Source organism: Vipera ursinii (genome assembly GCF_947247035.1).
Source record: "Vipera ursinii genome assembly, chromosome: 1".
Classification (NCBI taxonomy): domain Eukaryota; kingdom Metazoa; phylum Chordata; class Lepidosauria; order Squamata; family Viperidae; genus Vipera; species Vipera ursinii.
Window position 1 is genome coordinate 174,352,134 of NC_139512.1, and position 27,744 is coordinate 174,379,877.

A 27,744-nucleotide genomic window follows, 5' to 3' on the forward strand; every position below is an offset into this window, starting at 1 on the left:
TTCTATCTCCACACCCTGACTCACTTGGTAATGTCTATTAATATAAAACATATGACCTAATGTCACCACTCTTTCTGTTTCTATTAACCACAGCCAGTGAAATAAAGCAGGGAAACATACTGATGTTATATCATGCATTTTACATTAGATGCTACAGAAGTAGGAAAAAGACACAAGTGTGCCACTCTTGTAACATCCGATTCCAGGAAGGCCTATTGTGCTCTCAAATAGCAAACAAATAAAGGAGAGATAAAACCTCAGATAGGAGATCCAAAATAAAAATGTGTTGGGTACCATAATTTGACAAATTTTGACAGATATCAAAACTATCATGCACAGTTTAATTTTTAAGTGAGATGGGCGGCATAGAAATTTAATGAATGAACGAATGAACAAATGAGTAAGTAAGTAAGTAAGTAAGTAAATAAATAAATAAATAAATCTGTTGATAATCTCAGATTATGCAACCTATTTGCTTGAAAAATGTTTTGCTTATAGAATAAGCAAAATGTCTACCCTATCTTTCTTAGCAGAATGTGAAACAAAACACAGAATAATTATCACTATAACTATATATACAAAAAAAATATTAGGGCAAGAACAACAAGATATGTGGCATATTAATTTAATAAACACATTAACATTTAAAACCTATAATATATTTGCATCCTTCTAAAAGCCTCTCACAGCAATTACACATGCAAATCAAGGATAATGCAGCTGATCTTACCAAAGAGGAAACTATTCTCCTTTTGGACATATTTGTTACCTTCTCTTTACTACTAGGTGAGGGAGGAACCCTTACAGGGTCGAGCCGAGGAATTCAGTCAATATCTGTTGGATAAAATCGCTCGGATTCGAACCGGCCTGGACTCCAACTGGGCAGAGCCTGAGGAACAGGACATGGGCAGTCTTGTCGACGTCATCTGGGAGGAATTTGATCCTGTGACTCCAAAGGAAGTTGGACAGGACTATGAGGAGGTTGAGCTCCTCCACATGCTTACTGGACCCGTGCCCTTCCTGGCTGGCTTATGCAGCTCGAGAGGGGACACGAGGCTGGTTTCAGGCGGTCATCTCTGCTTCTCTGAGTGAGGGTCACTTCCCCGCCTCCTTGAAGGAGGCGGTGGTGAGACCTCTCCTCAAGAAGCCCACCTTGGACCCAGCTTCATTGAATAACTTTCGTCCAGTCTCCAATCTTCGCTTCCTTGCGAAGGTTGTTGAGAGTGTGGTGGCGCATCAGCTTCCTCAGGTCCTGGATGAAGCGGATTATCTAGACCCGTGCCAATCGGGCTTCAGGCCGGGCTACAGCACAGAGACGGCATTGGTCGCTCTGATGAATGATCTCTGGAGGGCCCGGGACAGGGGCCATTCCTCTGTCCTAGTCATTAGACCTTTCGGCGGCTTTCGATACCATCGACCATGGTATCTTGCTGCGGCGCCTCAGGGGATTGGGAGTGGGAGGCACGGTTCTGCGGTGGTTCTCCTCCTTTCTCCTGGGACGCTCGCAGTCGGTGTTGGCAGGGGGACAGAGGTCGACTCCAAGGCCTCTCGTTTGTGGAGTCCCTCAGGGGTCGGTTCTCTCGCCTCTCCTGTTCAACATCTACATGAAACCGCTAGGTGAGATCATTCGTGGTTTTGGAGTAGGGTACCATCAGTATGCTGATGACACCCAGCTTTTCATCTCAACTCCAAACAGCATCAGTGATGCCATTGACGTGATGTCCCGTTGCCTGGAAGCGGTTCGGGAATGGATGGGGAGGAACAGGCTTCATCTTAACCCGGACAAGACTGAATGGCTATACATACCGGCATGCCAGGATACTCAGAGCATCCCATCCCTTAACATCGGGGGTGAGTTATTACCCCCTGTTGATAGGGCCCGAAACTTGGGTGTCCTCCTAGACTCACAGCTATCTTTAGAAGATCACATAGGAGCTGTGACCAGGGGGGCCTTCACTCGGGTTCGGCTGGTGCGCCAACTACGACATTATCTGGACCTGGATGCCTTACGTACAGTCACCCATGCACTTATGACCTCTCGCCTTGACTACTGCAACGCTCTCTACATGGGGCTGCCCTTGAAAGCCACTCGGAAGCTTCAGCTCGTGCAGAGTGCAGCTGCACGAACACTTCTGGGAGTCTCCCGATACTCCCATATCACACCTCTCCTCCGTGAGCTGCACTGGCTTCCGGTTGCCTTCCGAGTGAAATTCAAGGTGCTAACGATGACATACAAAGCCCTACATGGCATGGGTCCGGAATACCTACGGGAGCACCTACTGCCAACGTCAACACCGCACCGTCCTGTGCGCTCCCACAGAGAGGGCCTCCTCAGAGTGCCACCGGTCAAAGAATGCCGGATGGTGGCCCCCAGGGGGAGGGCATTCTCAGTGGGTGCGCCAACCCTCTAGAACAGCCTGCCTACCGATATCCGGATGGCCCCCGACCTTCGCACCTTCCGGCGTGACTTAAAAACTTACCTGTTCCAACAGGCCGGCCTGGCCTGACAGCTCTTGGGGTTCATCTGTTTTTAATATTGTTTAACTGTATACATATGTTGCTCTGTACACCACCCCGAGTCCCTCGGGAGAAGGGCGGTATATAAAACAAACAAACAAATAAATAAATAAATAAAAATGCAATTTAATTTAATAGAAACTAGCTTCTGATCTATAATAGAATCTTAGGTGAACATTAGGTCATTTTTTTACTCTTAGCCAGGGCTTTTTTTCTTATAAAACGCTCAGAACGGCGTTCCAGCACCTTTTTTTTGCAAACAAAAAACAAAAAAAACACCCAGCTCCCTTATTGGCTTTCCTAAGCCTATTGCAGGGCTAGCAATCTTGGTTCTTTTTTTATGACTCATGGACTTCAACTCCCAGAAATCCTGAGCCAGCCATGCTGAGGGGAAAGGGAGAGGTTTCCAAGCTGAGCTATGCTGGCTCAGGAATTCTGGGAGTTGAAGTCCTCGAGTCATAAAAGAGCCAAAGTTGCCTACCCCTGCATTAGAGGACGACATTAAATTATTTACAGGGTTACTTCTTTAGGAACTAAACTTTTACAATCTAAAACAGGTAATTCAAAAAAGCCAACAGGAAAGAACCTCACATTTTTCATCTGCTTCTGTCTTTTGGAAGGTAAAATTAGATAACAAAATAATCTATTTCTTATGTTAACATCTCTGCAATGAAATCAAAGGTAACAGGAAAGAAATGAGAAACATTTTTCTCAATGTAATATGTCTAATTTAGCTGTTTCTAGAAAAAAATAGTATCTTTTGTACACTCTTGAAAACTATTTTGAATCTAAACAATTCTTAAGAATGAAATATTCTTAATTTGGACTTTATTTTTACTGTTTGGACTGTTGTGTGTTTTGAAAAATAGATTATTTAGAATCTAGTTATGTTGCACTTCAGTCTTTAAATAATTAACCTAGTATATACATAACAATATATGATGTTTTCCCTGGTGAGCTAAACATCAATAGCAACATTTATTAAAAAGGCTAAAATAATTTCTGGTGGTATTATCTGTATATTAAAATTTTGGACAAGCAGTGATCATGTATCCTAGCAAAAGATGTTACATATGTGCATAAGTGTAGTCAGTAGCATGGGTGGGCCTTTCAGTGTGGGCCTTTCCCTTCTACAAGTTGCACAGACCTCTTCTAGATTTTCCTCTTGTCTTTCCGAGTTAACTCCTTGGTCTGTCACTGAGCAAGAATTGACTTTGTAGGGAAGCATATTATCATTTGATGTATATTTAACATATGTTCTACCTTTATTTACCGATTATATAATATTTGTATGCAATCCACATGGCGAGGTTTGGGGCAACTTACAATAGAAAATATATATATTTAAAATCATAAGATTAAAACATAAAAGCAGGGCTTTTTTTCTCATTGAACGCTCTGAATGGCGTTCCGGCACCTTTTTTTTGCACACACACAAAAAAGCTTTTGCACAAGCTATGCTACTCCCTCCCTCCCACAAGCTATGCTACTCGAAAGCCAATAGGAATTGCTGCTGAGAGCGCCAAAAGACCCAGCTGGCAAACGTTGCAGGGCAAGTTGTCTGCAGCGAAGGTGAGTTGGCAGGAAGTTTGCATCCCTCCCTGCTGCCCAACTACACCATCTCAACTAGGTAAGTAAAAGAGGACAAGGAGTGGGAGGTGGGTTCTGCGGAGTCCATGTGCACTCCTTCCTTCCCATGTCAGCCAGGCTGGTGGCCTACCCAGTGCTGGACCTGCGCCACCGTTGCCTCGCCCTGCGCACCTAAGTGGCCGCCCTGCATTGCCTGGCCCGCCACGCCTCCACCCCGCACAGACCCACCATATAGAGCGGGCCCCGCTGATCCCACTGCACCAGCCGTGACGCCAGGGGATAGCCCGCTGCCAACACCCCTCACACCCATGGCCGCAGCAGCGCCGCCCACCCGCCTCCTGCACCCGCCAAGATGAGAGTTCCGGCACCTTTTTTTAAGAAAAAAAGCCCTGCTCTTAGCTATCACAACAAATCATCTCCTACATTGTTACATCTCCTACTGAAAGTACAGACATTTGTACTCTAAAAATGTAACCACTCCTTTCTAATTTTGCATTTTTTTTTCAATGCTTATCTCTAAAATATTATGTTCTCCATTTTAGGATTTGTAAAGTACTAGACAACCCATGACCTATTGATCATCCTTCCAGAGATATTTTCTTACCAAATTCCTGAATGCCTTCAACAATAACAGAGCTTTTAATGTACTGGCTTCACTAGAAAAGCTGGGTGCATTGATAGATATATCTGTCTTGAAAATAGCTCATGTTGAACTGTATGGCACAGTCAAACTTCAGCACAGGAAATGTTTTCTAGCATATTGTAGTAGGCCATAAAAAGACATGGCTACATGTGAGTTCTTGTGCAAAGAATTGGACTATACCATAAAGCGTGGAATGCTATGGATATATCAACCACCTAGCTTCCTGGCAGCAATCTGCTACAAGCTCTAGGATTTGCTCAGGGTTAGAGTTAGAGTTTATGAGCTTCAGTCTTGAATAACCTCATCTCAGTTTTACTGCATAAATCTATAGCACACCAATTATTTTGCAATAACATGCAGCACACAAAAACAGATATTGATATTGCATTATCTAAAAGCTTTAGACTATGTTTTTTTTTAAAAAAACAGAATGTGTACGATAGATCAAAATGCTATGGAGAATTTACAACCCTTCCTTTCACTTAATAAAGTATTTTAAAAAGGAAGGAAATATTTCCTAAGGAAAAAAAGATCTTGTCTGAAAAGAAAACTTTTAGATACTAAACTTCTATACAAAAGGGTACTTATTGATACGACAAAGAATTCATTCTAGGGCTGAGATTTTAAAGTTTGTTAAACCTATCCAAGCCTTTCAAATCATAGCAGATAGAAAAAATATTTGTTCCCATTTCTGCTTTCAATTTAAAAGCATTCAAGGTTCCCTGACCTTGCTGATCATGACAACAATGTAACTTCATTTTAAAATGTTTTCTCTTTTTATGAGAAACTCTTACACTCTAGACTTTCAAGAAGACGAAGCCAAATTCAAATATTTACACAGACACTAATATTCTCCATAAGAATGCTACATAGGATGGTATATTTTTGCAAAGTACTCATGTATTAAAAGCTCTCTGAATATTACATATGTGTGTGTGTGTGTGTGTTTGTGTGCGCGTGTGTGCGTGTGTGTGTGTTTGTGTGTAAAAAGGTATATCTTTTCAAGTATGCCTAGGGAACAGCAACATGTCCTCTTCTCCAAATATGATTCAATGAATTCATCATTCTAATTCCAATTAACTGCAGCAATTAATTCCCTGATAATATTTTTATCTCAAAAATGTATGGTTTTATTGAACAGTTTCAAATATAAAATCTGCAATGTTGACTAAAAACAATTTTCTCTTTGAGGTAAACGATGGGTATTGGAAACCTTATCTGTGAACCTAATTCAGACCACAGGTAAACAGGTAGGTAGATAGGGAGAGGGAGAGAGATCATTTTTAAGCAGCTTTGAGAATCCCAATTTCCTTTGTCAAATGTTCCATTACTGCTCTCCCTGAATTCCTAATTCTGATCCAATCTCCCTAGATCACAGGTCTGCAACCCGCGGCTCTGGAGCCGCATGCGGCTCTTTCAGCCATCTCCTGCGGCTCCCAGTCCTCTGCCATGTGCAGTCCAAAAAAAAAGTGGGACTAAAAAATTTAATTTAATTTAATAATTTTATTTAATAATTTTATTTCTATACCGCCCTTCTCCCGAAGGACTCAGGGCGGTGAACAGGGCAATACACAATAAAAATTGAATACAAAAATTAAAAAGCCATTAAACATCATGCCCATAAAATCAATACATATTAAAGTTAAAACTAGTTTTAAAAACCCAACCCCATCCCGTCAGACCAGGCCAGCTTGTTCGAAAAAAAATGTTTTTGAGATCGCGCCGGAAGAAGCGAAGGTCGGGGGCCATCCGGAGCTCAACCGGTAAGCGGTTCCAAAGGTCTGGCGCGCCCACAGAGAACGCTCTCCCCCTGGGGGTCACCAATCGGCATTCTTTGATCGGCGGCACCCTGAGGAGGCCCTCTCTGTGGGAGCGCACTGGACGGAGGGAAGTTGACGCCGGCCACAGGTGTTGCCGTAGGTAATCCGGACCCATGCCATGAAGGGCTTTGTAAGTCATAACTAACACCTTGAACCTCACCCGGAGAGCAACCGGTAGCCAATGCAGCTCACGGAGCAAAGGTGTAACATGGGAGTATAGGGAAACTCCCAAGACAACTCGCACGGCTGCATTCTGCACCAGTTGGAGTTTCCGGGTGGACCTCAAGGGCAGCCCCATGTAGAGAGCATTACAGTAGTCTAGACGAGAGGTCACGAGCACATGAGTGACTGTGCGCAAGGCATCCCGGTCTAGATAGGGCCGCAACTGGCGCACCAGGGCAAAGGCCCCCCTAGTCACAGCTCCAATATGCTCTTCCAAAGAGAGCTGTGAGTCTAGAAGGACCCCCAAGTTGCGAGCCCTATCTACGGGGGGTAATAGCTCAACCCCCATGGCCAATGATGGAATAATCGGAATTTCCCGGGATGCCGGCACGAACAGCCACTCAGTCTTGTCAGGGTTGAGTCGAAGCCTGTTCCTCCCCATCCAGACCCGGACCGCCTCCAGGCAACGGGACATCACGTCGAGGGCATCACTGGGGTGGTTTGGGGTCGAAATAAAAAGCTGGGTATCATCAGCATATTGGTGATACCCAACTCCAAAACCACGAATGATCTCACCCAGCGGCTTCATATAGATGTTGAACAGGAGAGGCGAGAGAACCGATCCCTGAGGGACTCCACAAATGAGAGGTCTCAAGGTCGATCTCTGCCCCCCTGCCAAAACCGACTGCGAACGTCCCAGAAGGTAAGAGGAGAACCACTGGAGAACTGTGCCTCCCACTCCTAACCCCCTGAGACGTCGCAGCAGGATACCATGCTCGATGGTATCAAAAGCCGCTGAGAGGTCTAAAAGGACTAGGACAGAGGAGCAACCTCTGTCCCGAGCCCGCCAGAGATCATTCACCAGCGCGACCAATGCCGTCTCCGTGCTGTACCCGGGCCTGAAACCTGATTGGTACGGGTCTAGATAATCAGCTTCATCCAAGAACAAAGGGAGCTGCTGCGCCACCACGCTCTCAACAACCTTCGCTAAAAAGCGAAGGTTGGAGACCGGACGATAGTTGTTTAAAATTGTTGGGTCCAAGGCAGGCTTCTTGAGGAGGGGTCTCACCACCGCCTCCTTCAAGGCGGCGGGAAAGCTACCCTGACTCAAAGAGGCAGTAATCACTGCCTGGAGCCAGCCTCGTGTCCCATCCCAGGCTGCATAAGTCAGCCAGGAGGGGCACGGGTCCAACAAACACGTGGTGGAGCTCAGCTTCCCCATGATCTTGTCCACTTCTTCAGGAGTCACAGGATCGAACTCTTCCCAGATTAAATCGACAAGGCCACCCGTATCCTCTTCGTCAGATTCTGCCCAGTCGGAGTCCAAACCGGTCCGGATCCGAGCGATTTTGTCCGACAGAAATCGACTAAACTCCTCGGCTCGACCCTGCAAGGGTTCCTCCCTCACCTCCTGATTAAGAAGGGAGCGAGTTACCCTAAACAGGGCCGCCGGGCGATTATCTGCGGACGCGATGAGGGTGGCAAAGTGGTTAGACCTAGCCACCCTCAACGCTGCGAGATAAGTTCTCGTAAACAACCTTAGTCGTAACCGGTCGGATTCGGATTGGCTGGACCTCCAACAGCTCTCTAGGCCCCGTCTCCGATGCTTCATCTCGCGGAGCTCCATGGAGAACCATGGGGCCCGTTGAGATCTGCGTCGGGTCAAGGGCCGCATGGGTACAACTTGGTCGAGTGCCTCTGTGGCTGCCCTTTCCTAGGCTTCCACTAGGGCATCGACCGAGCTGTGAGCAAAGGAGGCAGGTGGGGGCCCAAGCGCCATTTGGAACCGCTCAGGGTCCATAAGGCATCTAGGGCGAAACCATCTTGTTGGCTCAGCAACCCCACGACAGGGAGTGGCAAAACGGAAGAGTGGCAAAAAGTTCAACCAATCAATTCAAATATGCAGGGTAGGTGCATATCTCGCCTTGTCTCCACTCTTCAGTCAAACCCTGTTCTGCACATGCGCGCATGTACGCGCATGCGCACACATTTTTTGCGGCTCCCAGTTTTTCCTTTTGTGAGGTAACCGGTTCCGAGTGGCTCTTTCACTGTTTCAGGTTGCTGACCCCTGCCCTAGATGTATCTGACCCTTTAATTAGAAGCTGTCCCAAGCAAAGTTTTGTAATATCTTACACTGATGTCAATTTGGATACTTTAAGATTTCTGCAATGTAGGGAGAAACAATTCTGAGGGGGAATACTGCTAGAAAATGAAATGCTAATACTTCCTTAAAACCCTCCCCTTGCCCTATGGTACGGCTTTAAAATGGTATTTATTGAATTGGATGACATTCAAAAGCTATTTTAAAAGCTTCGGTGCCAGACAGAAGATATTTTTTAAGAAAGCGTGCTGCTGGAGACAAAGTTTCATACAGGATCCATTTCAAAACTGCCATCCATTATTATCAGTAGCACATGGCAGAGTATGTGAGAAAGCACACTGGGAACTTTATGTCATGTGGAATGCTACTATGAAATCCCAAACAGGGATTTCAAAGTCAGTTCAGTTCTCCAGCCAAAAGAAATTTACTAACGCATTGTTCTCATAAAATCCCACATTGTTAGACTACTAGTGGTTTATGCAATGTTGTGTGTGTCTCTGTAAAAATAATAATAGTGTTAATACTCTAACAATGATAAGGAATATAAATTCAAGTTTAATAACATTATGCAACAAAAGTATTTAATTACATGATTAAGTGTGTAATACACCTGAAACATTAAATACTTAAATATATATTTAATCTAATCAGAAATATGTACAACAGAGAGATGTGTAAGGAGAAAAAACAGCTAGAGTTAGTAAGCATTAGTAAATTCACAGATCTCCCTTAGCCATTTAAGTAGCATATGAACAGCAGACTCCAGTTTAGAACATAGCAAATTTGATCTTATTTTTCAACGTTTTTTCAGAAAACAATTTATAAGCACATAAAAGCTTGAAATACCGATTCTAGATCATCAGGAAAAAATAAAAATCTGTAAACTAGACACCCTTACTTAATGTACTAGCAAAGTACTAGTTCCTAAAGATGAAAAAGCCAGTGCCTCTCTGATTGAATCCCTCTTTTCCTTGTTTGAAGGCCCATATGTTTTCCCAAATGAAATACTCAGCTAGTGTGGGTCAATGAAGGAAGTTACGTGCATTCATAAAAGCATTCTTTCTTAGGATCACTTTGTTTCTAAACATGCCAAGAATGATGCCTTGGTTGCTTAATTCAGGATGTTCCACATGTTAATTCACAAGATGAATTAACCAAGATGAATAGCGCTGTCAGATTGAAAACTGGTTCACCATGACAGAAATAGTGAGATACAATAACCTTTATATTTAAAAGAACAATATTCCTATAATACCCTGAAGTATTATTTTCTCCAGTTTTATGCAACAATGATATATTGTTTCATGCTTTTATTTCTTATTACACTCTTTCTGATTAGAATTCTTTCACAGATGTATTAAGTAAAACATATTTTCATGGTCTAGCATAGTTCATTTTTCTTTCACTTTCCTACTTATACTAATGTTTACATAAAATACAATACACATTATCTTTTTTGCACATAACAAACAAAATGACAGATGATGTACATACACAGTTTTCCTAAGGCTACATTGTTATGAGTTTCAGTTTCATTCTATTCTATCAAAAAAGCACAATTTTTTAAAGCTTCTTTATATTTTATGGATGGGTATGTTGAAAAAATTGCTAAATTATTTTTGTGAATGTCATGACACAAACCCTACTCTTTCTATATTTGTATCCCAATATCTGACCTAAGTACATAAGTCACAGGGTTTGTACCATTGTGCACATATTGTGTTTCCCCGAAAATAAGACCTGATCTTATTTTTGCTTTGCCTCCAGAAGAGGCACCAGGTCTTATTTTCAGGGGGTGTCTTTTCCACTCACCTCACATGGCAGCACCAACAGCCTTGCCCAGCCAGCCCACTTCTTCTATGGCTGAAAGAGCAGCTTCATTCTGCAGCTGAGAATGGAGCTCCGGCCTGTATTTCACAGTCAGAGGCCTTTCCGGAAGGCTTCTGACTGTGAAATCCAGGCAAGGAGACACTACAGAAGAAGTGGGATGGTGAGGAGAGGCAGTTATCGATTTACAGGAGGCCTGGTAAGTGGGTATTGTTAGGCATATGGTGTTAGCCTACAATGTTGGGTTGAAAATATATTAACCATAATGCTATGTCTTTAAGTTGTTAATTGACCAATGGGTGTGTAAGTGTTCTTATGGCCATAAGAGGAAGCTAGGAACGTAGCTTCTCTCTCTCTCTGAATTCACTGATCTCTACTATTACTGTTTTTGCTCTGCTGTTGGTTTACTACTGTTGTAAACCTGAACTGTGTATTGACCTCTGGACTGGTAAGAAGACTTTGTAGTTTGGATTACTCCTTGGACTGTTGCTATTGTTTATGACCTGGACTGTTTATTTTTGACTGAGCATTTTTGTTCTTACACCACCTTAAAGTAAACTACTTTTTGCTTTTACAACTCAGTGTACTCCTGTGTGTGACTCTTACTGCTCTCAGTACCCTTCCTTGTCTGTGCAACTCTTTGGTAGCACAAGGAGACCTCTGCACAACAAATTCCTTAACAGGTATGGGGCATGCGGTGAAATTCTACCCCCACCCCCGCCCTAGCTTGCTTTTTAGGCGTGTGCCTCACCTCAAAAATAGGGCTTATTTTTGGAGTAGGGCTTATATTAGGCCCACCCCCAAAAATCAAGCTAGGGTTTATTTTCTGGGTAGGTCTTACTTTCGGGGGAAACACAGAATAATCTCTTTCCTCATTCTCCTCCTTCTGCAGACACCAATGGTTTTTTGTACATAGGATGTCTAAACTTTGCTTGTACATTTGCTTACATATGTACATATGTGAGTTTATATAAACTAAGTAAAAAAAGATTTTAGGCTCAAGTAAAAAGATGCCCTGAATAATAATGTTTGACAGACTTTTTAAAAATGTATTGTTTTTAATAGTAAGAAAACTTAGGGTAAGGAAATTTTTCCTCTTCTCTCATTGATCTTAAGTGATTCTTTGGTACGACATGTATATATTATCTAACAACTACAAACGTCTGCTTTTATCTATTATTTTTACTGAAGTTAGTTTATACAAATTTACAGAGCAATTCTAACATATATACTCAGAAAGGAGTACCTTTCTCTCAAATCAGTATTTAAAAGTGCCTTTTAATCAATAATCAAATCAGCTAATTAAAATATAAGGTAATTAATCAATTATTGTTTCTTTAATTAGCTGTTAATCTTTGCTGTATCTTGACAATTCATCTAATAATGCAAGAAAAATCTTCAAATTCTGTGACAACACTGAATGGTCCTTAAAAAGATATTTTAAAGAAAAAGTCAGTTAGATAACTCAGAAGGGTGTAAACATTCATGCCACAATTTACATAATCAGCTTTGGACAGCATATTACAAAGTCAGACTTAAAACATATTTTCTTTGAACAGTTGGTCAGAACTGATATGAAATCCTCTAAATCAAATGACATCATTTAACGTGATTCGGACTCCATTTGTAACAGTACAGATATGAAAGATTGTATGTTTACATTGAAAAATAAATAAACACTGCTTCATTAGCTGTTTCATATTTATCATGCCCCTGTTAAGATACTTACTAGCAAAATAAATTTTGATATAATGTCTGATATGCTTTGATTAAATACTAATACCATACAAAATTAGTTATTCATGATGTGCACTTTGATTTTATGTATATTTACAGTACTCAAAAGAAACTCCTAGTATGTTAATAGGGGCAAGCTTAGAAATAATTTCCCATGGGAGTGCAGTTTTAAAGTTTGTACACGGTGAGCATCTTTACTACTAACTACCCTATCTGCTTTATTAGGTTTAGTTACTATGAAAGAGCTATTTTATGCAACCAATTATGCTTTTATTTATTAAATTTGTTTGCCACCCATCTCACTACAATTATTAAACATTTTGATGTAATACCTTGTGCCTGAGCTGCAGAGCTGTGAGAATAACCGAGTGCCAGGAGCGCAGTCTCCACTAGCTGACTAAAAAGCACATCTTTGCGAACCAGAACAAACTCTGCATGTTCTTCTCGATTATCATATTCAAGCGAAGTATCCAGTTGTTCCACGACACAAAAGACGGGGATCATCAAACCTGGAGAAAGAAAGATTGTTGAATCCAAATTAGAAACTGTAAGAAAGGTTTTTGAATTAGTACAATGATGTATCTTGTTGCAAGTTCCATTAACAAGTTACAGATAGTCCTTGATTTATGACCACAATTGAGCCCAAAATTTCTGCTGCTAAGTGAGAATGAGTTTTGCCCCATTTTGCAATGTTTCTTGCCAAAGTTGTTAAGTGAATCACTGCAGTTGTCAAGTCAGTAACACAGTTAAGTGAATCTTTGCTTGTCAGAAGGTCACAAAAGGAAACTGCAACCATCATAAATATGAGTCAGTTGCCAAGTGTCTGAATTTTGTTCACATGATCATGGGAATGCCACAATGGTCATAAGTATGAAAAACAGTCACAAGTCATCTTTTTCTGTACTGTTGTAACTTCAAATGAATTGAAGAACTACTGTACATTTAAGAAAATCAGAAATAGGACATATATTTGTTAAGATTATATCCCATCTCTTCTTTCTGTGCTAAAAGTGGCATATTTAGTTTCTCTCCTCTGGTATACTCCTACAAGAGTAAAACCTGTGAGGTAGGTTAACCTGAGATTTTCTCAGTGAGTTAAACTTGAGTTCTTGGTTCTACTCTAATATCCTATCACTACCTCCCACTTATACTAAAATAAATAGTATTTAGGAGTATATTGACTTAAATTTAAAGCCCTCACTGTTTATTGTTCTTTAATAAATTGAATAATATCACTTTAAAGGTAGGCAGAAATGTTTTATACAAAAATATGAAACAAATAGAAATAACAAAAAACAGTAATGTAACCCCTAACTATAGTGGAATCAAGGCTCAAACTTTTGTGCTTTTTTCTCCCACTTGTGCACTGCCAAACCTTTCTCTTTTGGGTAGGAGAGATGCCTTCCACTTTTTAATGGTAACAGGTTGGGCTGCTCACTTCTGATCATCCTAAAACTAATTCTCATAAGTATATTGCAAAAGAGTTCTGAAGAATCAAGTAGGTTCAAATGAAAGCATGTGATTAGGGATTAATAAACAGATTATAAAATAGTCTCTAAAGAAAATAATATCATTGTGAATAATTTAAGATAAATCAAACACATAATAATAAATCATATTATGAACAATCAACTTGGTAGGTCCATTTCATCATGTTCAAGTATGTTATTTATTACGCATATTTAATTGTGTAAAGTGCTTTCCAAGCTGGAGAAATTCATCTTCAAAACAATCAGTTTAAATGCTTCTTGTTTTTCTGTTACTATACAGCAATCTGACACTTTAAAATGAAACATGGCTGGCACTCTTCACCCTACTGTCAGAAATTGTAACTTTCTTTCTTTCTGATCAAGAGTATTCCTTTTGAACAAGTTGCTAAATTTCTAGTAATATCTATGGCTTGCAGAAGTCGTTTGGCACCCTCTTTTCATTATTCATTGTTCCAGATTTGATTTTTCTACATTGTATATCTGTGTTTATTGTTCTGGAACCATAAAAAAGTGAAGAAAGAAGATGACTAGAAGTCCTTAATGGAAAAACTGAAAAATATAGGCTAACAGAAAACATGAAAGTATACAAATAGAAGAGGAAAAGATCTTCTGACAATAGGTTGTTTTGAGGAAATATTGTAGGTGCTTTCACAAAATGGCTATTAGTGGGTACCTGCCTATTCATAAAAAGGCTAATAAAAAGCACAATGTTAATCAAGAATATTTTTCACAGGGTATTCCCCCTGAGTTAATAAAAATGTAAAAGTTATCCTCAGAATTTGAGTCAATTTGAGCATTGCCATCTATGCCCATGACATGAAATTTTAATGCCATACTCCAATTTGCATTCAAAGAAATGCCTGCAATTAAAGCCACTAGTAATTTTTCCCAAAGGAGAGATTTAAATAATGAGTGTTACATTTTACAATTTCACCAACAGTTGCTCAAACCAGGAAGAGAATATTACTGAGATATAATGCTTTAAGAAAATAATTGCTTAGAGCAGACATGTCAAACACAAGGCCGGGGGCCGCATTCGGCCCGCCAAGTGGTTTCATGTGGCCCGCCAAGCAATCCTGGAAACAGAGAGGGAACGGCCCCCGCTGCCTTGGCCCTGGCCCAGACCGGCCGGGAGCCAATGTACAATTTCGTGGTGGTCATCTATGCTGAAATGCATTCAGTCTTAGCTCCACAAGGCTGTCTAGAAACAGCAAGGGACCAGCCCCTGCTGTGTTGGCCCCACCCCCTGGGCACGCGCTGGGGAGGTATCACCCTTTGTGAGGAATGAAGAAATGGACCATTGCCTGGAAGTGGCCAGCACATGGCCCTGCCTACTTTGGGCAGGCTAGGGGCTGGGCAGCATTGCACTTCTCTTCAGATTTGTGCCACCCAGCTCAGCCTCTCGGCACTGTGAGGAGAGCACCCTGCTACCTGCCAAAACCGGGCAGGCTGGGGGCTGGGCAGCATTGTGCAGGTAACATTGACTCTCACTCTGCTCATGGCATCCCTCCCCCAAAGCCCACCAAGCCAGATATGTGAAGTAGGCAAGAGCCATGTGCTGGCCACTTCCAGGCAATGGTCCATTTCTTCATTCCTCATGAAGGATGACACTTCCCCAGCTGTGTTTCTTGCGTTTTTCTTCCTCCCTCATCTCAAATATTTTCCCACCACTCTGTTCAAGGAAGGAAGGAAGGAAGGAAGGAAGGAAGGAAGGAAGGAAGGGAGGGAGGGAGGAGAGGGAGGGTCTGAGGGAAGTCCTGCCTTCGTCCTGCCCTGCTGCCTTTTCACCATCCCCTTGCCCCCTCCTCCTGGCCTATCCTGGGGGGTCTCCCATCCTATTGCCAAGGAAGCTTTGGATATAAAGCCAGGTCTCCTCACATGGAGAGGGAGTGGGCCTCCCTCTGACTTTGCCCTCATACCCATCATTAGCAACCTGGCTAAGGAAAGCAAGCACAGCAACAGCAGCCTTGAGGAGTAGGTAGGTGCAGCTGGGTGCCCCCTTGGGGAAGTGGGGCTGTGCTGTGCCACGGGTGCTTGAGGGCTGGGCTAGGCATTTGACCTCCATGCCACTATCCAGCCTCCCTCCACATGGCCTGAGAGGAACAGTGAGGTTCCTCCAGGGGACCATGCCTTGGCACTTGTGCTATGGTCCCATCCCCTTCTGCCAGAGACCCTCTGTCCCACTCCTGCCCAGGCCCCACAAACACCCTTGATGCAAACAATGTAGAGCTGGCCATGCCCACCTAGTAGGCCACACCCACTCCAGCCACACCCACCCAGTAGACTATGTCCACCCTGGCCACACCCACCCGGCCCCTCGAGGGCACCCGCAATGCTGATGCGGCCCTCAATGAAATTGAGTTTGACACCCCTGGCTTAGAATATGCTTGATAGTTCTGATCTATTATTTTTAACAAAAAGGTAGTTATATAAATGAGGTGTATGTGAACGCTTGCTGAATTAATCAAGGAATGTCAACCCAACATTCAAAACTGCTCTCCCAACTGATATACTAAAATATTTGCAAGTACAATTATAGTGTCTTTTTTATTGAGCCTCTCCTCATTCTACAATCACCAGCAGTACACTCATAACTAATATTTTAGTATTTATTTCTTTGGAAGAAGTTCATCTGCTCATAAAACAGGGAGGAAGAAAATCACCAAAAAGGCAGCAAGGAAGACACTTCTCTGGGATATAGAGTATCTGGGATATAGAGGATATGTCTTATATAATAAATGCTTCAAATACTAAGAACATCCAAATTTTAATAAGTGTGATGAGATCCAGCAAAGTAGTCAATGGATTAAAAAAGAGTAGCAAATATATGTCTAGCTTTCCCATAAAACATAGAATTTATCTGAAAACTAAATTTAACAATTTAATAAAAATATGGAAGAATATACTTTTAAAAGAAAGCAACGTTGAAGTTCTGTGTTTTTCTGGGAGATAGTGAATCTCAAAGATTATTGACCTTTTTTTCTCTTTTTGAATCTATGCATATATTTATTTGAAATAATTAAAAGCAGAACAACTCCAAGTAATTGAATCAAGTCACCTAACACTACATAGTAATTTATCTCCAATAAGTGAAAATTTCAAATATCCACAAGCTGTGGTCTACAACCAAAGCAAAATCTTCTGAATTTCTTTAAATCACAAGATTTGAGGATGGCAGACTCATATTCGTAACACTACATTATTGCCAATCATTTTGAAGTATAAAGTAAAATAATACATATTCAATTCTGACACTAAAATAAAACTTTTTTATTTCGTTAACAGTTTTATATTTCTTCCAATTATATTAAATCTCAGACTGGTTTAGAATCAATTAAACCTGCAAATATTGACAGTACAAATCACAATAATTAAAACAACCCCACACGTATTTTATTTATTTATATATATTTTTAAAATCAATCAGACAATATTTAATTAATGATCATCAAAATTAATTAGCAGAATAACTCACAGAATATAACATTCATTCTTCTCCCGGTGATAAATCTAAAACATTAATGGGTATCAGGTAACCCTCAACTTATAACAGTTCATTTAGAGGCTGTGCAAACATAAAATACCACTGACAAAAGTGTCTTATGACTGTTTTTCACACTTATAACCATTGCAGCATCCCAATGATTACGTGATCAAAATTCAGACATTTGGCAACTGACTCATATTTATGACAATTGCAGTGTCCTGGGATCATGTGATCCCCTTTTGCAACCTTCTAACAAGCAAAGTCAATGGAGAAGCCAGGTTCACTTAAAAACCATGTTATTAACTTATCAACTATGGCGATTCACTTAACAACTGTCTCACTTAGCCACAGAGATTTTTAGCTCAATTGTGGTCATAAATTGAGAATTATCTGTATTTTTTCAGGTTTCTTGATATTTTCTGATTCAAATTCAATCTTTGAACTAAATCAAGTTATCTGAAATTGAGTCAGAAAATATCAAGAAATTTGCACAAATAATCATCACCAATGCTGAAGAGAGAACCAAAGTTGGCTTTGTTTTATTTTTATAGATCTATGGGGACTTTGACTCAAACTGATTTCCCAGCATGCAGAGTATTTATTTTTGCCAATGGAAGCTCCCCCACTCCAAACCCTGGAATTCTAACATAGTCCCCATCTCCCTTCTGATTTTTTGAAAAGTATCTGTTAAATGCTGTTTTATTTAAATTAGGAGAATAGCAAAATGTAAACTTTTAGTGCCTATTTGTATTCACAAATTTATCTTTAGATAAAGGAACCAGTGGCTATACCCTAATATACTATAAACATGATGTCATCCAGGAAAAAACGTGAGCATGGAGTGATCAAGAACTATTAGAAACAAGGATGGAATAACTGGGGAAGGGTCTTTTACTATGGTTGGGATATGTTGCTTCAGTGTAAGGATTACGAAATAGTTGATTTAAAGTCATGACCCTATAGTGTATGTCCAAACCTTCTTTTGTACTTTGTCATGGCAAACATGTGACTTCACATTTTGGCCGAGACTTCATTTTTACCTTTATACTAAGTCGCTTATGTCTCATTGATTTCTTGTCACTGAAATAAATCCGGAGCAGATGTTCTTTATTCTGAGTCTCAGAGCACAAAAATGTCTTGTTCTTAGCATCCAAAAGAAATGATTTACCTATTTGCCTTCAAGGACATATTTTGTGACTGTTCATTCCTCTACATCAGCCATCTTACAGATCTCTAAGATAAGTTCACAAGAAATTGGACGCTCCTATTCTACGTTTTATTAGTGCTATGAAGAAATGGTTTGGAACAGAAGACTGCAGCTTTCCCCATGACCACCCTATGTACATCATTTCTTAGAAAGTTTTCTGTTTCATTTGATTAAATATTGGAGCAAGGAGAACTTCCATTGTGCCAAGACTAGGTTTCTTTTTAAGTTTAATGGCCATAGCGGAAGGCAGATTACCACAGGAATTTAGGGTTGGGAAGAAAGGATTAAACCTGCCTTTCTCACATGGGAATTATTTTTAGAAAATATCACATGCAGAATGATTATTACGGATCGAAAAGATACGGGATCAGACTAAATATGATTAATTGGAGAGGAAAAAAAAGCAAATGAATATATATATATATATATAGGATTATGTTAACATGACATTGGAAAGTGACACGTACAAAGTACTGGGAAAATACAGGGGCAAATACAAGCGACACTGCTACTTATGACACAACTGCACTCACATAAAAAGAGTATCCAGCTAATGATGTGCACAGAGGGGGAAAAATCACTGCTGTGAAGATATGCTGGCTATTGAATATATGGAATATCAAAACTAAGATTGAGGGTATCTTTGATATTATCAGGACAGAAATGTCAGGAGTGAATATTGGCATTTTGGAAATCAGTAAACTGACATAAGCTACTACTACTGCAGTCATGCCAGGAGCGCCAACATGGACTAAAATGGGCCACTTCATACCAAAAAGAGCATTAGACCTTATACCACGCAAGATATTCTTTAGTCTTCTAAGAAATCATAAAACCATAGAAGTAACCATCATTACTAGCAAAACGTTATAGAACTTACGTTTGAACACAATCTAAAAATAACACAATGATCTCAACTCAAACACAAACCAGGCCAACAAATATTACTATGATATGCTTTAAGCCCAGATGCATGGGAAGCAGAAGCTGGATTGTTCTAGGGTTACTTGCAAGACCTTGCTGACATAGCCTTCTCCCCCATGACATATTAATTATACAAAAATTGGTTTGCCGAAGTTAGAAGCAAATAGCATCCAAAATACTAGGAAAATTTGGCCTTGATGTACAAAATGAAACAGTATTCTGCTGCCAAGAAAATTAAATGTTTATAGCAAATACTTTCTTCCAACAACCTAAAAGACTATTCTATACACAGACATTATCAGAGGACATTAAACTATGCACTCTGCAAGCATGGATGGAACACTTTTTCAGTCCCCCCCTACCTCCCCCCATCGCTAAAGATCTGGTGCTGATTACAGCTTTGATCACAAACTCCTTGAAAATGCATGACTTAAGCTAAAAGAAAAGAAACAAATAAATAGTTTTTAAAATACAGTGCCTAACTCTTTTAAAGAACTTCATGACATCGTTAAAAATAAAGCAAACAAGATATCATGAAATACAAAAAGCAAAAGAAGGTGAAATGGCTGCCCGTTAACATTTTGAAGGCAGGCAGCTTCTTGGGTTGCAACAGAGACAGAGCATATATTTTTTTCCCAATGAAGAGCTGGGTTCCGGAAAAGAGCAAGAAGAGTCAATGTTTTATATCAAAATAAACAAGGCAAACAAGATCAACAGTTGAAAGGGAAGAATAAGAATAAGAATTACTTAAGGAAATTACAGAAATCAAGGAAAACTTTTATGTAAAGGTGTTTTTTTCAAGAAGCAACTGGACTTCCTTGGTTTTTCTTTGAAGACATTTCACTTCTCATCCAAGAAGCTTCTTCGGCTCTGGCTGACTCTAGTGTGGGGGTATGAATGGATTTCCAGAAAAACTGCATATCACAGAAACCACCTGCGCCTCAGTTTGAGATGCAGACAACACAGGCCCATCCCCAACAGCCCACGCTCGTGTCCAACAGAGAAGGGACACAGGGCAGAAAACATTCCACAGAAAGCACAGCTCCACAACACAGTCCCCCACCCAGAAGTTCCAAGAAGGGTTCACACTCCACACACAAATACCAAAGGAGGAAAGTGCTAAGGAATGCTCAAACTACTAAAGTGCATTTGTCTCAGTAAGATAATGTTCATGTTTTGTCATTCAGATGTCAAAAATACATAGAATGAGAACTGCCAGATGTAAAATCTGGATTCAGAAGAAAGGAGATCCATTGTTAATATCCAAAAACTATTAGAAAAGGCAAGGGAATTCCAAACAGATACTTATCTCTGCACTATTGCTTATATAAACTTTATTTAAAGACCATCACAAACTCTGGATAGCCCTTAAAAACAAAGAGAATATCACACTACTTTATCTGCCAATTGAATGATTTGAATATTAATCAGAAAGCAACAGTTCAAACAGAATATTGTATAGGGTAACTTATTGGTTCAAATTGGAAAAATATGCCAAAGTTATATACTGTCACCTCATTTATTTATTTATCTACAAAACATTTATTAAGAAATGCTACTCTAGAATAAATAGGATGGAATTAAAATTGCTGGGACAAAAAATAGTAACTTCAGACACCCTGTTGTCTGGGAATGGAAGATTTAAGGAATCTTGTTAAAGGTGAAAAAAATAGCAAAACCTGTTCTGCTTATTATTAAGAAAAACCCCACAATGAAGTCAACAAAACATGCCAACTAATGTAAACAGATGGAAAAGCAGCTGAAGTAGTAACACATTTTATCTCCCCTAGACTCAAAAACTTACAGGAAAGGTGGCTATAACCATGAAATTTCCTATTTGGGAGAAGAATTGTAAGAGATCTGGACAAAATATTAAAAAGCAGAGATGTCAACCAAAATTTATTTATTTATAAATTTACATTTCTAAGATCAAGCACTTGCCAATGACTCTGAAGAAATAAATGATGGTCATTTTAAAGGATTGTATTGTTATCAGGCTAAGATATTTCCAACTGTAAAATATATTTTTGAAAACTGGACCATTAGTAAGGCCCAATGAAGAAATATCAATGCCTTGGAATTCCAGTGTTGGTAAAGGATTGAAAATACCTTGGATTACAAGAATAAATCATTGAATATTAGATGAAGTTAAACCAGAGTGCTCAATAAAAGCAGTCATAATAAAGCTTCAATATTCTAGACACATAAATCAATGGAAAAAACTCTAAGACTCATAAAAATTATAAGCAATCAAAGCAGACCAACAGAAAATAAAGTAATTAGATGCTATTGCTGATGACCCTAGCATGGGCTTATAAGAACTCAAAGAATCAACTGCTAAAAGTGGTCTTTGTAAAATGTCCATACAATTACAAAGCATTGAAAGTGAATGAAACAAAACATGCATATACAGCAAGAAATTGCATTTTTAGGCCTTGTTTGAGGGGAGCCCCTGTCCCTAATTATTTCTGCCCATCCCACCAGATTTGGCAGGGCAGACATGCTCCAGATCTTGTCTCTGAAACAGTGCCATCTAGTGGGATCCAGGAAGCATGTCTCTTCTGTGGTAGCACCTGTTGGAAAGTAAGAGCAGCCCTGTCGGCCTTCAGGAAAACCCTGAAGAACTACTTTAGCCTTTTCCCCAGACACTGAGACCAGACTTTTCCATTTTTAGAGAAGTCAGCTTTATTTAATGCTATTTTATTAGTTCTCGTTTTCATGTTTTTGGATTGTGAGCCGCCCAGAGTTACAAGATGGCTATCTAAGCTCAATAAATAAATATTTTATAAAAAATGTTTTAAATTATGTCCTGGGAGGCTGGAGTCAGAGTCTTCATAACACCCAACAATATCTCAGCTGCAATTTGGAAAATTGTTTGTTTCTAAATCTTAAAATTATGCTTAATATAAGTGTGATGGCATAGATCAAGGGTCCCCAATCCCCGGTCCGTGGACAAGCACCGGTCCACAGCATGCCAGCAAGCAAGCTGCACAAACAAGCAAAGCTCTATCCTCGGAATCCAGGCAGTATTCAAAATCACACTTTCTCCATGGCACCGGTCCCTGGTGCCCAAAAGACTGGGGACCTCTGGCATAGATAACAGAAGGCCTCACTAGAAACAACAGATCTTTCTGATTTATTAGGTGTATTCTTATATCCTGGGAGTAAGCAGAAAACAATTTAAAATCTATTGGTAGCTCTTTGGCTGTTCTGTCATACATTCACAAAGATTTAGATTCTCCACAGGCTATAAAGAGCAAATAAAATTGAAAGTTAAAAAAAATCCTGCTATGTTATTCTAATTGTTTATCTCTTGGCCTCAGTATTTCCCATCTGTAAACTAGGAATAAATTGGTTCCTTCAACCAATTTCTGTGCACCAATACTGGATTTTTAGAGTATTTGTTGCAATCTTTGTCTCACACAGACACAGACACACACACAGAGACACACACACACACACATACAGTCATACAGTATATGTACATACATATGAAGATAAAAGTAACAGTTTCCCCTGTCCAGTCATGTCTTACCCTACGGGGTGATGCTCATCTCCATTTTTTAGCTGAGGAGCCAGTGTTGTTAAAAGATCCTTTCCATAGTCATGTCACCAGCATGACTATATGCTGAGGCACATGAAACGCTGTTACCTTCCCACCAAAATGGTACCTATTTATCTATTCGCATTTGCATGCTTTCGAACTGCTAGGTGGGCAGGAGCAGGGGCAAGTAACAGGCACTCGGGTATCAAGCTTTTGAGCTGGCAAGCTCAACAAGTCTGCTGAGCCCTTGCACCTCCATATATACATATATATGTATATATACATATTGTGTACTGTGTTCACTAGATAATTTGCTTCATGCTTTCTTTCCACTTATTTATAACTGACTCATTAATGGACTTTGATGTCTACTATAAATAAATGTAGAGGGACGCGGTGGCTCAGTGGGTTAGGACACTGAGCTTGTCGATCAGAAGGTCGGCAGTTTGGCGGGTCGAATCCCGAGTGCCGCGTAACAGAGTGAGCGCCTGTTACTCGTCCCAGCTTCTGCCAACCTAGCAGTTCGAAAGCACGTAAAAATGCAAGTAGAATAGGGACCACAACGGTGGGAAGGTAACAGCATTCCGTGCGCCTTTGGCGTCTAGTCATGCCAGCCACATGACCACGGAGACGTCCTCGGACAAGCGCTGGTTCTTCGGCTTTGAAACGGAGATGAGCACCGGCCCCTAGAGTCGGAAACGACTAGCACGCATGTGCGGGGCAACCTTTACCTTTACCTTTATAAATAAATGTACAGTATTTACATGCTCCAAATAGAGTGATCCCTGTAGAACCATTCATTTTCAAAATAAAATTCTGATTCCCATTAATCATAACTATTCCTTGAACCAGATATCTAACAATTACAATGTCTTGTAATGCTGCCTATTTTTGACAAGTGCTTTAAATAGCCACTTTTTGTAAAATTATTTTGGTCATTAATCCTTAGTACGAATACATACTATCTAAACAGATTATTATTTCTTATCATTCAAAAACAAAAACCTTTTATTTTCTATCACAAATGACACTAAACAAATTAAAATGTAAGTTTGCATGAAACAACTTTGAACAAAATAAACACAACACGGTAATACATTGGAGGCGAATTTCAGAAACATGATACAGAAGGAACACCATCAATAATTATTTAGTTTCTTGAAAGTAGCTGTCCTTCCCATATCCAAAATATTTTAATAATAACAATGACATTTATACCTAATAGAATATATTATTCCTCTTTATAAATATAAAATCTATATTATCTTTTTTAATTTAATCAGCTGTTTCCCATACCAGCATATTTATGGAAGTATTAAATACAGGTATTTTGAGTCTGTAATCTGTCCAGATTCTATTTGCCATTTTAGGGTGCTGCAATCATGTATATATCAAGAAGGAAGAAGGCAGGCTCTGGAATAATTGAGGTGGGTAATACTTTTCCAAATACTAATCTATGAAACAACCATTTTGAATCATAAATGCTGTCTTGCTATTTGTTGGAATCCATATAAGCGAGAGCTATGGAATTCTTGATAAATGGATCTCCATCCATAGTCGGCTTTTCATGCCTAACTGTGTATAACAGAAAGTTGTGGCTTCAGGATGAAATAAAATTTGATAACATGAACAGTGCTACTTATTATATATTCAAAAGTAAATCCCACTAATTGCTGTCAACTATACTGTAGGGAATTTGCATGTAAGAATGTGTTTGTTATATACCAATGTCTGTCTGTCTGTCTGTCTGTCTGTCTGTCTGTCTGTCTGTCTGTCTCTCTCTCTCTCTCTCTCTCTCTTATAGTTGTTTTTAGCTGTTAGATTAATTTTCCTCCTAGGCAATGATAAATCTGGCAAAAAGCAAGTCTACATGTGCAGTAGGTCACCAAGTGATATTTCTCTTAAAATTCTTAAAAATTTCATAAGAGGCACATTCATGGTTTTCCCCTTGCAAGAAATATTTGATTCCCAATAGCGTTATCATTTGTGATCTTTCTCATCCATTTTACATGTTCGAGTTGATAATTAAATAATTTATTAGACTTGTATGAGACTGGACTTTAGTTTTCACATACTTTGGTTTTCCTTTCTTTTTTTTCTTTTTTCCTTTCTTTCCTTTTCTTTCCTCTTTCTTTCCTTCCTTCCTTCCCTTCCCTTCCTTTCTTGTTTCCTTAAGTAAAGGTAAAGGTTTCTCCTCTCCAGTTGTATCCCACTCTGGGGGGCAGTGCTTATCTCCATTTCTTAACCAAGGAGGATAGCATTGTCTGAAGACATTCCTGTGGTCATGTGGCCAGCAGGACTATACGCTGAGGAGCATGGAACAGTTTCCTTCCTACCAAAGTGGTATCTATTTATCTACTCACATTTGCATGCTTTCAGACTGCTTGTTGGGCAGGAGTTGGGGCAAGTAATGGGACCTTGCCCTGTTATGTGACGCTCAGGTCTTACACCCAGGCTGTCAGCTTTCCAGCTAACAAGCTCAACATCTTTAACCACTGAGCCATCGCATCTCTTCTTGTTATTTTAAACATGATCAAAATACTTTCCTTCATGCTGAAAGTACGTTTTGAAGGATCCACTTAGTCACCGTGGATCTGACTGAGTTGGGCTGATAGTGAGATAGTGAGATTCTATGTGGCTTCCTTTCAGCTTCTGGTTTCTCTTCTTTGGAGCAGCTTACTGGCATAATGATGAGAGAGTCACCCAACCTGTACCAAATTATTTGTGATGGTTTTTCCACTCTGCATAGCTATTCTACCAGGGAAGGAGCCTCTTAAGTATACTGTCTTTTTTTTTTTTGCAGTTTCATTACTTATTTATTTGATTTGTTTGCCACCCATCTCACCACGAGCCAGATGGCTAAAGCCATTATCACTAGAACCCAGACACTGCAAATAACAAGGGCCACCTGCACCTTCACAAATATTCTTTTTGTTCTTCTGAAACTGGCACACTATGGGCTGATCCTCCCATCCCTTAAGCATGAACCTTTTTTTAAATCACATATTCTGATGACTCTGCTTGCTGCCGAGGGAGCACGGTCATAGTTTTTACCCATTTAAAATGACATTTTCTCTTCTCTCCTGACACAATTTTTACCACACTTCATCAAGGAAGCAGTTTATGATCTGCCCAGCTTCTATTGGGTCACCTAGGCTACCACCTCAATTTCAGGACTTCTGAGTCATACATAGAAGAAAACACTTCCATTTCATTCTGTGCAGGGACCTAAATCCAGCTGTTCTGGGCAGAAGCAGTTCAGGCGCCAGCAGTAGCTGATGGGAATGTGTTTGTGTGGCATTGTTGTATGTGGCTGTGCAGCAAAGCAGCAAAAGTTAAGAAGGCAGACAGAAGGTTCGGGATTAATGAAGCAGGGAGGGGGCCTGCTTCAGGTACCAAATGGCATTGCTATCATGTGGGAGCAGACTGGCTGCCACATTTGAGAACATAAGGAAAATCCTGGGAAAAACTTGTCATGTGTTTGTTTAAAATTAGTTTATAAAACCTGAAGAATCTGCTAAATGCAAAGAACACTCCATAGTACATTTACCATAAATATTACTATTCATACATTTTGTACAATATTGATATGAAATGATTTGTTGTTAAATCTGAACGCTCAGGGCTACAATTTTAAAATTAATTATGTAAATTGTATTTCAGGCAAATACAATATTGACAATATTCATTGTAAGCAGAAAGAATGACATATCAATGTGCCCACGTATTTTTAATTGCCCTATTACATTGTTATTAAAGTAAAAGCTCCTTGCTTCTTACTATAAATACGCAAATTCAAATTCTTATTAAAAACAGTTCACTTTTGACATACATCTTAAATGAAGGGCAAACCTATTGCACTCCTGGGGCTGCATTTAGTTTTTGAAATTATTTTTGTAATCCCCAGAGCCCCATCCAACTGTGATTACAGAAAACTGCTATTTTACATCAGGAAATCCATGAAAATTGTAGTGTAAGCCCTAACAGGGTTTTGAATAGCAAAGGAAAAAGGAAAATTTCCACTGTACAACACTGCTGACTTTACGGCATTGGGTTTCTCAATGCAGTTCTCACGTTCCCACAGAAGGCAGCTTACTCCTGCTTTAAATCAGGTATTCATGGCAGCCTAGATTGTCCATTACCATTTGTATTTCATTGTTAGTGATGGATGTAGAGATGGGAGCAACCATCCACTACACTACAGAATAGCTTGGAGCTATTTATTTACTTGGCTGTCATCAGCCTTCTGGTTGCCCTCTACTATTTGTATCAGTTAATTGATCTCCATTAGCCAAAAAAGCTGCTTTAAATAACAGCATATATAAAAGTGAATGTGTTATATAGCTATAGTGTTTTTCTTTCATTTGAATAGAAACAAAATTTTAATTATTTCAACCAAGGTAAACAACTACAGCTTTCCAGCCATAGGTGCTCTTCCATCAGACTTCCAGAAAACTTTTGCAAACAATAAATGCATAATTATTGCAAGAATAATCTATTCCTCCCTAACAGTCTTGGGGTGTGTGTGTGTGTGTGTGTGTGTGTGTGAAAATAGTAGCAACAAAAAAAGGATCTTAAGAGAAGATCTTGGTTTATAATTAATTTGAACCCATACAGTTCATTACAATTCTTATAAATACTTTGAATACTTTACTATATTTAACCAAATGACCAACTTTACTACTTTTTTTATAG

The 27,744-nt window shown here is 39.8% G+C and overlaps 1 protein-coding gene across 1 annotated transcript in view; it reads right to left on the reverse strand.

The window, feature by feature from the left end:
• The window catches only part of SATB2 (SATB homeobox 2), a gene marked incomplete at its 3' end in the record, with an annotated part of 136,010 nt that overhangs the window by 93,227 nt on the left and 15,039 nt on the right, over window positions 1–27,744 (reverse strand). Inside the window, exon 3 of the mRNA XM_083368134.1 lies at window positions 12,730–12,906. Coding sequence (XP_083224260.1) covers window positions 12,730–12,906 — 177 coding nt within the window. The remainder of the gene's footprint in view (window positions 1–12,729; window positions 12,907–27,744) is intronic.